The sequence below is a fragment of the Halyomorpha halys genome, unplaced genomic scaffold (genome assembly GCF_000696795.3).
Source record: "Halyomorpha halys isolate HHAL.00 unplaced genomic scaffold, Hhal_1.1 Scaffold1106.1, whole genome shotgun sequence".
NCBI classification, from domain to species: Eukaryota; Metazoa; Arthropoda; class Insecta; order Hemiptera; family Pentatomidae; genus Halyomorpha; species Halyomorpha halys.
Window position 1 is genome coordinate 283,937 of NW_027107903.1, and position 17,495 is coordinate 301,431.

Here is a 17,495-nt window from a genome sequence, read left to right on the forward strand (position 1 = left end):
ACCTTCTGAAACCCCCGCCTCACATCATGGCACTCATACTCAGCAGGCGGAATTTGAAGAACCGGCATTACCGCTCGAGAGATCCGACTGTGAAGAAGACCCTCAACGCGATTAACACCCAGATCAAAAATCTCCTACGTCAGTGGAAGACTGCGATATGGCATGATCACCTGAGGTCCACGCATGGTGACTACCGGAAGTTCTGGAAGATCTCCAAGGCAGCAACCAAGAAGACTTCAGCCGTTCGCCTGCGTGACAGAAACCGCCTCATGAGCCCCGCAGAGCGGGCCGAGTCGTTGGCTTAGCATTATCAGCAGGATATTGAAGCGAGGACTGGGGCATCGCTCTCAATCCCAACCATGGCCCGTGAGAACAACTATATGTTTGTCTCACCTAGAAGACTGAAGGCCATCTTGAGACGATGCCATGGAAACCGGGCCCCTGGTCAAAATGGGATACAGACAGTCCTGTTGAAACAACTACCGAGGAAGGGAATCGCACAGCTCACCAACCTGTACAATTCGTGCTTGAGGTTGAGGTACTATCCAGACAAGTGGAAACATGCCATCTTGTTTCCACTGCTCAAGCCGAAGAGGACAGGATTTGACGCCGACCATTACAGGCCTAAAAGTCTCCTACCACATCTCGCTAAGGTTTACGAAAAGATCATCCTGAATTATCTTCGGGATTTCTGTGATGAACACTCCGTTATCCCTTACGAGCAGACCGGTTTTCAGGCACACATGAGCACGGAACACCATCTGATGAAGCTTCAGCATGAAGTGAACTCCAGCTTCAATAGGAACCATGCTACAGCTATGATATCCATCGATTGTACAAAGGCATTCGATTCAGTGTCTCACGGCATTTTATGTCGTAAGCTCATAGACCTCGAATGCCCAGAGCAACTATACGGTGTGATTGCATCGTTCCTGGACAACAGGACCATATCTGTGCGGGTTAGAGATGAGTTTTCCCGTTCCATCCCACTGACATGCGGAGTGCCGCAGGGAGCAGTCCTATCACCAGTGCTGTCCATCTATACAGCTGATGTTGTTGGTGAAAACTACAGAAAGGCTACAGTTGCCACCTATGCCGACGACATCGCCATCTACAGCAGCAGTATGAACCCAAAACATGCACTAGAGCGCGCCGGAGCAGTCTGTAAGGAAATTGTCCGACGACTGGGCAGTCTCCAATATCTCTATGAACCCAGCTAAGCCAGACTGCGTCGTGTTCGCTCACCAACAGCACAAAAGATCGACTCTCCCGAAATCACTCAAGCTGGACAGTACGATTATCTCCCCTTCAAACTCGATAGTCTACCTAGGAGTGAAGCTGGACCGTCGTCTTAAATTCTCCACCCACATCTACCAGAAAACTAAAACTGTAAGAAGGCGGTCTTACAGACTCAACCACCCCCTCACATCACCAGCGCTCTCTTTGCGGCTTAAACTGCAGATATACAAAAGTATTCTGAGGCCGGCGCTCCTCTACGGGTCACCACTCTTCACCTACCTCTCCGAAGGCACGCAGCGACACCTCCAGCGTTTCCAGGACACCATGATGCGGAGGATGGTCCGCACAACATCGTGGAAGAGGAAGAAGCCCCCGGAACTGCATCAACTCCTAGAACTGCCCACAGTGCCAGAGTTCATTGGTCGGAGGCATGTCAAGTTCTTTGACTCCCTCCAATTTTTGACCAATCCACTCTTCCAGGCACTGACACAAGCACCTCCACCAGTCCGATGCCAGGATTTACACCCGAGACTATCACAACTTTAACCCAGCAAAAGTGACAGTGACACACTTTTCAGTTTTAGTTTTTTAGTTTTAGTGTTTTTAGATTTAGTGAAAAGTCAAAAAATTGAAGTGCGCCCCAGCACCTCACATATTTTCAAATTGAACAGTGGAATTTCAAAAATTTTGTATAATATCGAGACATCCCTTAGAATGGAGCGCAGCTCCAGTAAAAGGGCAAACATCAACAAATTGTATATATATATACTGTATTGTACATATGTTTATATTTTGTAATTATTTTATGAATAAAGGGGATGTGAAACAAAAAAAAAGATATATAAGAAGATGGTCAGGGTTGCGGTCAAAAGTGAAACAAAAGTAGTTTACAACTATTTTATTGACCGCAACCCTGACCCTCTTCTTATATATAAAAAGTTATTATAGTTTTTAAGTTTGAGACCAGCACAGGTGATAAAATGAGAGGGAATGGGAGTTTATAAGTATAAACTTAATTTTTTCCAAATTTGATGAAATTATCAAATGGCCAATAATGTAATATGCTCATCGGCTCTTGGACTGGATCTACATCTAATCAGGGTTTAACCTAACCTCAGGGTCTACTTTGAGTATCTAACCACCCAACTTCATGAAATTCTCAACTGTGACAGAGGTTCAATACATTTCGAAGGTGTCGTTAGCCACTTCAGTCCATATCAATTTTAATTTTTTACTTTAGCAAACTGTTTACATAAAACGTGATAAATAGTAGTACTTTCTTTTAAAAATATAATAAGATTCTATTTTCATTCAAAATTATATGTACGCTGTTTGGAATTGTTTATTACACAAAACAAATAGATATAGGAGAAATATAGAGGCCATCCTGATATTGTTAGGTAGCCCGAATATATGTCGATGGAAAGCTGAAGTGGCTGGCTCTATTGTTTCAACCAACTTACGTGTCGCAACTGGAGGAACAATAGAAGGCCACGAGGAAATTTCTCACCTAGTGTCTACACCCCATCGTGGTCTGGAATTTACAGTTTTGGAAAATACATCACCTGTATATAGAGTTAGCTTCAAGATCAACAAATTGTTCGTAAGCTTTACTTTAAGCTTTGTATAGTCGTATTTACTGAAAACTTTTCGGTTTCATAACATTTACGATGTATATTTTGTAGTTAATTTTCAATAACACTATTTGGTTTGAAGAACCTATAAGAAGGAGAATAGCATTTATATCATAGTTAATTTTATTTTTTTCATAACCTTTTTACGAGGCCCCAGTGCAGCTTCGGATTATTTGTAGATCTCGCCTACAAGCACAAACAAGTATAAATGTAAAAAAAATAATACAATACAAATATGATACCGAAAAAAAAATGGCTTGCTCTTGGCGAGTATCGTTTCGAGCTCTATGTTATTACTGAGACGAACTTTATTGTATATAAAGAAGCCATTTATTCTTTAATAACGTCTTATAATGCAGTAATAAGGAAAATATGGCATTTAATTAGCTCAAATACATCTTTCCCATTGATACAGAAACCGCGTTATTTCACAAGAGCCACATCGGCAGGTAACCACCGAAGCAAGTTCAGTAAAGTATAACTTATGATACCTCATGCAAGAAAATGGTGGATAGATTGCGTTAGACTCAACTATACAAAACTCTTTTAACATTTATAGATATGATAGAATCACTACTTATTTTTAACAAATTTTTTTTTAATAATTTATTTATTGATATTTACAACTGTATACATATATACACAACAAGTAAATTTGCTGTAAGTGATATTATGACATGATAAAAACATGTGGAGAATCTACCCACTGATAGAACACCAAAAACATTTCTAAAGAAGAAGATCTCGAGGCCATCATCTTTTCAGACGTCTAGGAGGATTATTAGGTAGTGAAGGAGAAGCCAGGTTAGAAACAATAGAGTTGGTTTGGTTGGTTGGGAAGTTTATTATGGAAGGATTGGTATCTGGTTCTGGCCAAATCGGCAACATAGGGGACATTGAGGTCCTGATGGATGATTTGATTTGTGACAAAGTAAGGAGCGTTAAGGATTTTACGAAGGATTTTGGACTGTAAGGATTGGATTCGAGAGGAATTAGATGGTTTAGTGGAGCCCCATAGCTCAACTCCGTATGTCCAAATAAGCCTTATAATAGTTATGTAGATCGGTCTTTTGTAATGGATTGGAAGTTTGGACCGTTTGTCTAGTAAATGTTGCAATAGTCGGAATCAACGAGCAGTTTCCTGTCTTATCGGTCTTGTGTGAGGATTCCATGTCAGTCGTTTGTCGAGATTTAGTCCTAAGTAACGGATTTGTTCAACAGGAATGACTGGGGTATTATTAAAAGATACTGTAGGGCAAGACAAAGGTTTACGACGAAGGGTAAATGTGATTTGGTGGGATTCATTGGAATTTATTTTAATCCTGCAGTTTTGGCACCATTCTTCGAGGGTGGTGATGTGGGATTGGAGGGATTGGGATACAATGGAAGGATCATTATTCACTGACAATAGGCATGCCATCGGCATATGTGGTGAGAATAGTGTTAGGATGGGTTGGAATGTCAGCTGTAAAAACTGTATAAAGGATAGGACCAAGGATACTACCCTGAGGTACACCAGCAGACTGAGGAAACAGGGATGAATAAGCGCTGTTGTGATTTACTTGAAATAACCTGTCTGAGAGATAAGAACGGATGATGAGATAATATGTAGGGGGTAGGAATTTACGGATCTTGTATAGCAGTCCTGGGTACCAGACACGATTAAAAGTCTGTTCTTTAACAAATTTTAAATTTAAATTGACTGATGGGCACCAAGAAATATTAGTGTTATTGGTCAGTTTACATAACAATTCTACATATCTCTTCTACAATATGTCTAACTACAAAATATTTTTTTCTGAATAAATCTGACTTTTGAATCGACTAAATCAAGGAGAGTGATGATATCAGTAATGAAATGTAATGTATTCAAAATGCCGTAAGATAGTAGAACTGCAAAATGGTACATTAACTAGAATACGCAGTCTACAAACTGGAGTGATAATAAGGAGCCTGCTTCTTAGAAAAAGTGACTATGAATGTGTAATCACCGATTTCATTGAAACTCTTTTTGGTGATACTGGTTCGAAAAGAAAACTAGTTTTCTTGCCAATGCGCCTTGAGAAGTTGTCTTATTAAAACTTCATCATCTAAGTGCCCACCTCTAAGTACATCGATCGTCTTATATCGATGGTATAACAAAAAAAAATTATTAACACAATAAAGATTTTTTTTTAATTACTAGGCAAAGTACTTTTTCATGATTATAGCTAAAAAAAATAAACTATACAAACATTATTCCATAAAGCTAAACATTCAGTAAGAAGCTCTATATATTAATTTATATCTTTAACTTCCAGCTCATCTGGATTTACAAACTCATACATCTTGAGAAACATTTCTCCACTAGATTCGTGCGCCAGGTGCTGGAAGCAGGTGTTCTCTGGATAATTCCTGTGTCAGGCTGAAGATTTCTTATTCTAACGCGCTTGGTAGAGCCATTCTATTTACCAGTGTCTCTCCCACAGCGAGTAATTTAGATTAACAATCTAATCTCAAATTATATGCATAACCATTAATTAATTACATACCCTATTTGACAATATGATATGGCATTATTGCACGTTAAATTTTGTAAATTATCATATTTAATAGAATTTCTATAAAAGTTAATGCCTATGTTTAACATAGTATGTACATTTTTCAATTCTTATACAATTAATAAAGCTTCAATAATTTAATAAAGAAACTCTATTATTATCCGATTTGCTTAGAGCTCGAGTATTGTTTTAATTCAAGCATATAGTATTGAGTATCAATTAAATTTGAAAACAACTTTAAAGAATTTTTGTTGACAATAGATTAGTAATGTATAGTTTTGGATTATTATGTACAATTGTAATAAACTATTATATATAATATGCATAACTAATATTTTTTTTTCTGGTACATTTCTGTTAATGATAAAAACTGTTAAAAGAAATATCACCAATGCCAGTAGTAATAAAAATTTAATACACGTCTAAAAGATTATGTTTATCAACTACCTTCTTAGTTTTCAACTGAATTCAGTCCCTTGCGTTCCTTAACGATTGACTTAATATAATCCCGATGAAAATTCACTCAGAAATTTGTTTGTTTGTTTTCGTTTAAAGGCGTAAAAGCTTTTAGTCATCAACGCCTAACTCATTCGAAAGTTCATCATGATTATTTGTAGTAATGTGGTTTTTCAAGAACGAGATTTCATATGACAATAAACGTTACTTTACTATTTTTATTTTTTTACCTATCGATACTCATGTATAAAGTGAGGAGGCAACTAAAAAATGTATGGTGTTGGATTTACTCATATTCAATATTTTTTTTAAATTCTGGAATAGTGGTCTCATTTTTAAATACCTTCCCCCCACCCTTTAGCCGAATAGATCACGAAACATTGAAGACGGTACAGCAGCCTAGTTTTAATTATGTTCCGCGGAAAGTCAGAACTCAATACCATCCTTTCAAACTAAAATCCTTAGAACCATAGTTAATGCACCCTATTACGTTTCAAACAGAACACTACACCATAACCTACATATCCACTTTGTCCTTTACTTCATACCAACCGAATTCTCAAAATTCCATATAAAACTTTCCAACCAACCTAATCCTTCAAGTATTATCTAGTTCCACCCATCCCTACAGCCCACCTAGAAGGTTGAAACGGCAGTGGCCAAGAGACTTATTGTAAAATAAAAAGGGACAATTGGAGTTCTGGCAATGGTCAGATTCCCCACTCAAGTTGAGTGTTTGCGGCTTTAGCGCACTTGCTCAACCTCTACTGGCTTACTACCAATGATGCAGTGAGAGGGATGCGCTGGGATCTTTTGAGCTCGGCTCTACCCCTCACACGTGGGGATAGAGTGGGTTCAGGGATCCTCAGGTCGATTGTGTAAATATTGTATATAAGAGTGTAAATGTGACTAGAGATTATATTATTTTATCATTATGTTATTCTATTTATTTATATTTTTCTTACACATAGTTTGATTATGTTCATTTTGGTTACCCTTTTGTTTGTATATATTTTAAGAGAGATTTTTTTTCATTTATTTTTATTCTTATTATATTTTATTTTAGTATGAATATGATCATTCATCATTATTACTTATTGCCCACAACTGTGCGGCAGATTGTAGTATCTATCAATAAATAAAAAGTGTTAAAAAAAAAAAAAAATACCATGACACTTACTGGCCAGCCCTTCGAAGAGACAAGGTCTGAAGCAGAAGAGACATAATTTTCACAATTGCCATAAACCGAATATAAAACCAATTCGATTACCTCATTTGTATATTTCAATATTATTATACAAGATGTTTCAGGCTTAAGAGCCCAAACTAATACGGGAATTAAGTTGAGAGACATTTAGCTTACTGGCCAATATTTGTCTGAAACTATGTCTTGAATCTCTCCGTAGGGGCAAATGAGGTTCGAAGGTTTATACAGGGAGTTCAAGGTTAAGTAGCCAAACTGAAAATATAGGCTAAGGAGCTCAAAACAAGAAAAAAATCCTCTAAAGGTATGTCCACAAACGCTTTGTTTAAGAGATATTCAGACCTAAAAATTTTTATTGTTAAGAATTCTGTAGGTTATATGAAATAAAGAAAACTTATTTATTTGTTCCAAATACTTTATTAATAAAACGTAAACACTAAATTCATATTAAATGTGGTTCAAAGTGATCATTAAAACAGGCTCAGCATCTTTCTTCAACAGCTGCAGTGGCAAAATTATATTGGATATGTGTTATTGTTTCACAAGATTAAATTATCCTTCTTCGTAAAGATTTAAGATCATTGACCGGCCTTGCATAGACCAAGCCACTGGTCCGGCACGGCCAATCTATTGCTTGGGATAATTAACATTTAGCCACTGTCGTGGGCCTCTTCTGTAATGTGCAGGACAACCATCTAATTGAAGCAACATGTCCCTTCTCAGTTGTAGTGGAATTTGTTCAACTAAATCATAGTAGTAAAATTAAGAAATTCCAGTACATCTGAAAATTATCTTCTATGCCGAAATCTTGCGGTAATAAATTGTGTTCCCGTTGATAATGATTCCGGTGAAGATCATCAGCAATGAGAGATCTCCACTGTAGTTGGCGTAATATTTAATTATGCTCCAGCTCTTCCTACACTGCCAGATGGATTATCATCAAAATATTGTAATATCGTCGCACTCCTTTTATCATTTCGTAAAGGGACAAAAATACCATCAGCACGTGGTATTATAGCAAATGTACCAGCTTCTCATTGAAACGTGGAGCTAAAGATAGACTTGTTTGGTAATCTCCTATTCGGGAATCGCCTGGCATATTCACGACGGTAAGCATTAGTATAACCATTGCAGAAACCGTACACAAATACCATATTGGCATATTCACCATAAATTGAAGTCATAATGAAGAATACTCTGCGAAATCCTCTTACAAATTGATAAATTTTATTAACAGTTCCCAATGATGATTCCAAATAATATTAATCCTTATGTTGCTAATAGTTTTTATACAGTAAGTGATAAAAGGCCATATTACTATTCTATCTAATCCACCTCCTACACAAAGCGTTTGCGGAAGTACTATACATACTTCACTTTAAAGAACATTTAATATGAATCATTATGTATACATTTCATTAATTAAGTAGATAGAACAAATAAATAGGTTTCATTTATTTCATATTACGTAAGTAATTTATAACAATGAAAATCTTTAGGTGTGAATGTTTTCTAAACAAAGCGTATGCGGACATACCTTTAGAGGAAATTTTTTTTCTTGTTTTGAGATCCTTAGTCCATATTTTCAGTTTAGCCACTAAACCCTGAACACACTGTATAAGACCACGAACCTCATTTGCCCCTTCGGAGATTCAAGACATAGTTTCAGACAAATGTAATGGTACGTTGACCCGTAAGCTAAATGTCTCTTAATTTAATTCCCATATACCTCTCATATTTAACAGAACTTTCTTCAGCTCACGTAAAAGGGCTCCCGGTGTAAAACACGGATCGGGCCAATAATGTTGTGGACCAATAGTGTCAGTGGGCTCAAAAATAGATTACCTAGTCCTAAAAAAACTGTTATTATAACTGGATTCCTTTCCAAAGGCTGTTTGTGTGTTTACCAGTTTACCAATTAAATACCTTTATATTTATAAAATGTTCTTACCATTAATTATATAGGATAATAAAAAGTGGTATATTAAGTTATATAATAGTATATAAACTACATAAAGAAGCTAAGTATTTATTTACAATTTGTTATTATGATTATAATGATTCAAATGATTCAGATAAAGGTTGCCATAAAATATAGATTATTACATGAATACTTATTAGTTAATTTATACTTATAGCTGCTGATGCCGTGGGATGTAGTGCCGTAGGTGTCTTCTGTTTCATAAGGGATGTCCAGGTCTGGTGACCCTTCTCACGACTTCGTCTGGTCGAAGTGCATCCTGACTGTGGTGGTACTTCCCCGTCTAAGCCTTCCTGTTGAGTGTCTCTGTCTGCTCTTCTAAATTCCCTCTTGTCTTTTTCTCCCACTTCCCTTTTTGGGCGTTACCTTATTTTTAAATCTCTTCTCTGATTGGTTATCGATGTCCGAAGACTCCCGAGGCAGGCGTCCCCCTCCTCAGGGCCGAGGATGTGTAACAAAAAGTTTGACTTGTCGAGGAAGGGCCTGCACCTGGTTAATTTGATTCTAGTCCCTCGTCACAAACTATCATTTTTGTTAGAACACTTAAAGGTTAGCCAATCTAATTTTCTCAGGGGCCTCTGGTAATGTGACAAACTTAATACAGATGTTTTCATATCCGGGGACTCAGTAAGAGACTCGTACCCTAACCAGGTATCGGGGACCGATAGCAAAAAACCTTAATAAACGACATATTGTTGAAATCATGGCTAATTCCACGATACATAGCAGTAGATTAACATAGATTAACATAATTGTACTTATAAAATTTCTCCCTTTGCAAATTTTTAAGTAGAATTACGTTAGCGTATATGTCTTACTCATACTTCCTGACTTCCTGACTAGCGATGTGATTAATTTTTTTTTTTTTGATCAATTATCTACACACCTACCACACAACACGTTCTGTGTCGGGTCAAATAGCTGTTAATTGTTTTGACCATTTTAAAAGCCCATTTTTATGGTTTGACCATTTTAAAAGTATATTTTATCTATTGCTATAATTAGTAATTTTAGTAGAAAATTCTATCAAGGGAACCCTACTGTCTACCAGAGCCTGAGGAATGATTTTCAATTAAACGCAAGTAGTTGACAAGGCTGGAGGCTGAAGCACTAATTACTACAGCACTGAAGATGACTGCTCGTCCCAAAAGGCTCCCCCCAAGATTAGCATGACATTGTTTATATCGCCTAATGCCCTCTTCAAAGCTACAAAAGGCAGCCTGATACAGCTCCGGATTAGATATTAGAATTCAGATTCCTTTGGGATATTTAAATGAATAAACCAATTACTAAACTAGATCAGCTCAACGAGCTTAAAAGAAACTTTATAAGATTTTTGATGTAAAGCAAATTAAGTACTAAGTAATAATTAATTAAGTAAATGATCTAATCATATAGTCACCTTCATTACACAATGAATTATTTGGGTTTAAGTAATTATAACGCTCAACTTAAACACTGGGATCATCAATAGTTTATTAATTAATTAATTAATTAATTAATTAATCAACTATTTATAGATAATTTAATGTGTATACCCTTTCGAATTAGCTCTCTAATTTAGTTGGTTGGGACGTTTTGATTTATTGCATGTTACACAAAACCTTATGTAGCTATTACAGCTTTATACATGTATCAATTATCAGGGTATAAATTTAATAAAGAAGATTTGAATAAATGCAAATTATCTAATAATATACTTTTTTACTCACCTGATGCCTCCCCTGGTAGTGTCGTAGTTGAGTATAGTAGAGTTGTGCCTCCAGAGGATGAACTGAGTGGGCTGGGGTACCCTCACTATGAGGCAGCGCAGCTCGATCGTGCTTCCCGAGTTGTAGAACTTGTTCTTGATCGGTATGTCCCGTTCGTCCTTTATCTCAAGTTCAGGCACTGAAAAAAATGTATATTTAAATAACAAAAAAAACTATTATTGATCTTTCAACTTGTTTCATGGAATTAAATATTTTACATCACTCCGAGATGCTGCCAGAAGACGGTTCAGACGCGCCAGAAGTTCAGAGCACTATTCCACCTTTAAGTCCCTCCAAAACCTTACCCAAACATACTTACGCCGCGCTAAAGAGCAATACTTTCACAATATCCAATCCCAAGCACCTGATCCTAAATCTAAATGGAAAATCCTAAAGAACCTCTCCGTTATAAGTCCTAAATCCTGTCCATATTACCAAGTTGATCCAGACGAGCTTAATGCTTTCTTTGCTGCTCCTCCTTCAACAACCTCATACAAATTTTCATCTTTTCACATCCCTGAAATCCCATTTGATCCCAATAACATTTATTTATTGAATGTTTCTCGATATGTCTTAATCTTAATGTTCCTGTAAAGATCATTAAACTTTGTCTCCCTACCATTTTTTTCTGCCTTCCTGCACATAACTTCTCACAAACACATTTATAACTTCTCCCTTCAAAATTCCGTTTTTCCCCAAGCCTGGAAGAAATTCCTCGTCCGACCATTGAACAAAGTATCTTCTCCTTCTTCAGTTTCCGACTTTAGGCCAACATCCATTTTATCCAATTTGCCCAAGCCACTGGAAAGATTAGTCCTATATCCTTAATAATTTTCTCGAGCAAAAAGCTCTCCTTAATCCTTTCTATTCCACATGCCTATTGTCAGTGAATAATGATCCTTCCATTGTATTCCAAACCCTCCAATCCCATATCACCGACCTTGGAGAATGGTGCCAAAACTGGAGGATTAAAATAAATTTCAATAAATCCTACCAAATCACATTACCCTTCGTCGTAAGCCTTCGTCTTGCTCCACAGTATCTTTTAATAATACCCCACTTTTTCCTGTTGAGCAGATCCGTTACTTATGACTAAATCTGGACAAACGACTGACATGGAATCCTCATACAAGACTGAAAAGACAGGAAACTGCTCGTCGATTCCGACTATTAGAACATTTACTAGACAAACGGTCCTAACTTCCAATCCATTACAAAAGACTGATCTACATGACGTTATAAGGCCTATCTAGGCATACGGAGTTGAACTATGGAGCTCTAATAAACCAACGAATTCCCCTTGAATCCAATTCTCACAGTCCAAAATCCTTCATAGAATCCTTAATGCTCCTTACTTTATCACAAATCAAATCATCCATCAGGACCTCAATGTCCCATATGTTGCCGATTTGGCCAGAAACAGATAAGTCCTTATTTATTATAACTCTATAAAAATAGAGATAAGAAGATAATAACCGCAAACGACCAAAATAAATGCCTGAAGGTTGTTTCTAAATTACTAGATGTTCATGTTAAATAGGTACCATAAATGGATAATTTTATTTCAAAAATAAATTATTAATTTGCTACAGCAACTCGATGTCGAGTCCTGGCCTTTTGCACGGGGCTCCACCAATTATTGCGATCTGGTGCGGTTGCGATCCTGTTCCTCACTCCCATCTTGGTCCTGGAATCACCACTCACACCGTCACTACATCGAAGACGAGGTTTTCCTCTGCCTCTTGTTTCATGAAGTACCTCTGTCACTATTTTTCTTGGCCGATCATTCTCAGCCATCCGAGCAACATGCCCACCTCAATCTACTGAGGATCAGAAACTGGACAACGTCTGGTTCCTTAAATAAAGCTACGGTTCCATATCTGGTCAACCTTGACAGATCGAAATATTTTACGGAGAATCTTCCTCTCCAAGATCATCATGTTGTACTCATCAACACTGGGGATAGCCCACGTTTCCGAGCCATACAGAAGAATTGGCCGAACAATTGTTCTATACAACTAAATCGTGATGCCCTTAGACAAGGCATGCACCTAGAATAGGGACTGGGGCTATAATAACAACGGTTGGCACATAGAACTCTTCGTTTAATTTTTGAGTCCACAACAATGTCTTGGGTTCAAAAATAGATAACAAAAGAAAGTACTAAAAACCCACTTTACTATAAAATTTAGTTCAAAACTAAAAGAAAATGAGAGCTCCTTTGTTTAGAATTAAAGTCCATCAAAGATAAAATGAAAAAAACAATTTATAAATATCCCAAACAGGGTTAATGTTAAATAAAAGGTTTTTGGATCTATTACTAAACTATACTTTAATGTTTTGAAATTATTATAGTTATTAATGCTTACAAAATAAAGGAATAGGATCTTGCACTTCAACAGCCAATATAGCAGTACTGTAGCACTGAAATCACAATATCTTCAAAACCACAAGACTAAATACCTTATTATAAAATATAATTTAAATCAAATATCTCATTTTTGACATTGAAAATAATTTTCGTCAATGCTGGTTTATTCAGGACCATTACCACAAATCGGGCTCTCTGAATATTAACAACACAGTCATTGAAAATGCACTCACACTCAACAATATTTGATTTATAATGCGCGTTCGATTCAGTGGAGTGGCAGCAAAGAATTAAATAATATTAGAGCTGTCTGGCTTGGATTGATTTAGTCATAATTTGATTTTGTGACCAGAAAATGATTAATATTCATTCCCGTTCTGGATTTAATAGTCGAAAGGAACTCTTATGTGTACTCATAACTATTTTACAATTCATTTTAATGTGGAAGTTTTTATCCAAATTAATTAGACTATAATAATCTCAAATAAATGACTTCCAGTTCATTAATTAATAATGTAAAAACGATGTGCGAGTAAGATAATTTGAAAACGGATGACCGAATGTTCTTCCTATTTTTACTTATTTAATAACGTTTGTAATTAAAAAAAAATTTAATTTTTTCATTCTTTTCTTTTTTGTTTCTTCTACCTGATCATTTCTTACATCCCAATAGGGGATTATCTTGAAGTAACCATCCAATTCTAACCATGGTAGAAGTATCAAGTACTCATTTCATAGAGCCACCACGAAAATTAAGTCAACTCTCTCCAGGTCGTATTTGAACCGAACAGCAACTGCAGTTCCGAGGCTGCTAAGAGCTTCACCTCAACTACCTCGGCATGTAACGACCAGCTATTGGAAGAAGTGTCGTAACACTGGTAGAAGAAATGAGAGACACGAATCACCCAATTAACCTTGAAGTCCCAAGAACTCGAGTGGTAAGCGTTTGTCAGATTAAAAGTTCCAACGCAAAAAATAAATACCAAGCAGCAATACTTCAATTTACTTAGTGTTATTACTACATTAGGAAAATAGGCGTATTGTTTAACTCGGTATTCACAAACAGATCTGAAAATATCATGTCCAACTAAAAATATTATCTCCATTAAAATATATTTTTCGCCCATAGGTGTTTATTATTATTATTTTTGTTAGCAAAGATCAATTTATTTTTTCAAAATAAAAATAACCAATGATATTGTGTAACTTACCAATAAAATGGCTTAATATTGTTTTTTTAATAACTTTATTAGTGCCTGTTTTATTAAAATTAGCACAAAAATTATCATTGAATTCAGATCTGTAATTGTGGATATTTTATATTTATTAATATTGACAGTAAAAAAAGTATTATCAGCTAAAATAAAATTCTGTAGAAATGTCGATAGTAAAACCAGGGAATTTAGCCCGGATTGAGGAATATGTAGACGTCTTCTAAGTTAGGTGTTTCCATTTAAAAGATTAAAATATACAGTAATTCTAAAGAAGATTTTTGCAAGAACAATTATATACATCGTGAATTTTAAAATAAAAATTGAGAAATGATTTTTTTTATAAGTTTTCAAACAAAAAAAAATGCTCTCCCTTTCCCTCACTCTCCCTCCCTCCTCACCACCCTTTTTCTTCTTATCTCTATCTTTATAGAGTTATAATAAATAAGGACTTATCTGTTTCTAGCCAAATCGGCAACATATGGGACATTGAGGTCCTGATGGATGATTTGATTTGTGATAAAGTAAGGAGCATTAAGGATTTTATGAAGGATTTTAAACTGTGAGGATTGGATTCGAGGGGAATTCGTTGGTTTATTAGAGCTCCATAGTTCAACTCCGTATGCCTAGATAGGCCTTATAACGTCATGTAGATCAGTCTTTTGTAATGGATTGGAAGTTACCGTTTGTCTAGTAAATGTTCTAATAGTCGGAATCGACGAGCAGTTTCCTGTCTTTCCAGTCTTGTATGAGGATTCCATGTCAGTCGTTTGTCCAGATTTAGTCATAAGTAACGGATCTGTTCAACAGGAAAAAGTGGGGTATTATTAAAAATTACTGTGGAGCAAGACCAAGGCTTACGACGGAGGGTAATGTGATTTGGTAGGATTTATTGAAACTTATTTTAATCCTCCAGTTTTGGCACCATTCTCCAAGGTCGGTGATGTGGGATTGGAGGGTTTGGAATACAATGGAAGGATCATTATTGACTGACAATAGGCATGTGTCATCGGCATACGTAGTGAGAATAGTGTTAGGATGGATTGGAAAGGATTAAGGAGAGCTTTTTGCTCGAGAAAATTATTAAGGATATAGGACTAATCGTTCTAGTGGCTTGGCCAAATTGGATAAAATGGATATTGGCCTAAAGTCGGAAACTGAAGAAGGAGAAGATACTTTGTTCAATGGTCAGACGAGGACTTTCTTCCAGGCTTGGGGAAAAACGGAATTTTGAAGGGAGAAGTTAAAAATGTGCAGGAAGGTAGGAAGAATGGTAGGGAGACAAAGTTTAATGATCTTTACAGGAACATTAAGATTAAGAGATATCGAGAACATTCAAGAAATAAATGTTATTGGGATCAAATGGGATTTCAGGGATGTGAAAAGATGAAAATTTGTATGAGGTTGTTAAAGGAGGAGCAGCAAAGAAAGCATTAAGCTCGTCTGGATCAACTTTTAATGACAAAACTAATTATCGTTAGTGCGGAGCAAGGGCAAGAGCACCCTGTAGCTTACTGCTCACATACGTTAACCAAGACTTCAGAGAAATTATTCTCAGTTAGATTGAGAAACTTTGGCACTTGTCCATGTCAAAACTTATCATCAATACCTATTGGGTCGTAAATTTCCACTTTACACAAAACATAAGCCACGTTTGAGAATTTTTAATCCAAATAAGAGGATGCCTGATGTCGTCCCCATGAAGCACAAACGCTATCGTAAAATCCTAGGCTCTTATGATAATGAATTGCGATATCGACCGGCTGCACAGCATCGCAATGTTGATCGTCTTTCAAGGCAACCACTAACAATGAAATTATAGAAGAGCCAGTTTCTGTAATGATGCTGGAAGGAATCACTAGATGTCCAATTAATGCGGCTGAGATAGCAGAGGCCACAATTAATGATCCCATTTTAAAACAAGTTTCAGCCTGGTAACACCCGGGAATCATGGTTACTAAAGCATTGGCTAAATCTCAAGTTTGGTGGCCCGGCAAAGACAATTAAATTGAGGTCCTCAACAACTCATGTGACTCGTGTCAAGAAATTAGGAACAACCCACCGAGGTTACTGTACTAAATTGTACACATCAGTATAATATCTGTCCAGGATTTAATATTTACGGGCATTTATAATAAAAAAGGAGGTAACTGTAAAAGCGAATTCCTTTCCTCAACACTCCTAACTTCTGACTTAACATTATATGTCTGATTTAACAATTATGCTACTATTCAAGTCATTGAGGTTTGAAAACAAATCTAGATAAAACATTTGAAATATATGGTCTTTAACGGTAATATCAAAATTTATGAACATGATTCCCTCATTCCTTGCGTCGTCACAGCATAAAAAAAATGTGATGTACTCATAAATGACAAATTTGGTGCTCTGCGTGCATCACACAATTTTCACCTACCTTTACATATCTCCGCAACGTTTTGTGTAGATTAGTAAGCTCGTGTTGAAGTTACCGCTATGTTTGTGATTTAAAAAAAGTAATCAAATATTCTAAAGGTCAGTGAAGAATATACATTTTTGTTCCCACCAAGAATTTTAACGCAGCTGTAATGCATTCGTGAACACCGACAAGATCACGTGATCACTTTTATAATGATTGTTTCATTTTTTATTTTTTCTCCTTTAGTTATCAATAAAATTCTTTAATAGTTTGTATCTATCCAATCTTTATCATTGCTAATAATTAAAACTCTTTTTTTTTTCAAATAATAGAATTTTCAAGATTTTGTGAAAATTCACTATTTAAGCCCTGTTGACCTATTTCAGTGAGAATAAGATCCAGCTGGTATTAAAGATCAATTAATTTTATATTGATTTGTTGAGTTTGATTAAATCGTTGGGGCAGTTTTGGAGAAAAAAAATGTGAAAAACCTGTTCCATAAGGTAGCAAGCACACCCCAGACTATTTACCTGCCTTAGATAGCACACCCCAGACCATATACCCGTCTTAGATAGCACACTCCAGAGAAAAAAAATGTGAAAAACCTGTTCCATAAGGTAGCAAGCACACCCCAGACTATTTACCTGCCTTAGATAGCACACCCCAGACCATATACCCGTCTTAGATAGCACACTCCAGCCATATACCTG

The 17,495-nt window shown here is 36.3% G+C and overlaps 1 protein-coding gene across 1 annotated transcript in view; it reads right to left on the reverse strand.

Annotated features, from left to right (window-relative positions):
- Positions 1–17,495, reverse strand: part of LOC106688339 (opioid-binding protein/cell adhesion molecule-like) — a gene marked incomplete at its 5' end in the record, with an annotated part of 77,118 nt that overhangs the window by 21,914 nt on the left and 37,709 nt on the right. Inside the window, one exon of the mRNA XM_014432753.2 lies at positions 10,767–10,944. Within this exon, the coding sequence (XP_014288239.2) occupies positions 10,767–10,944 (178 nt within the window). The remainder of the gene's footprint in view (positions 1–10,766; positions 10,945–17,495) is intronic.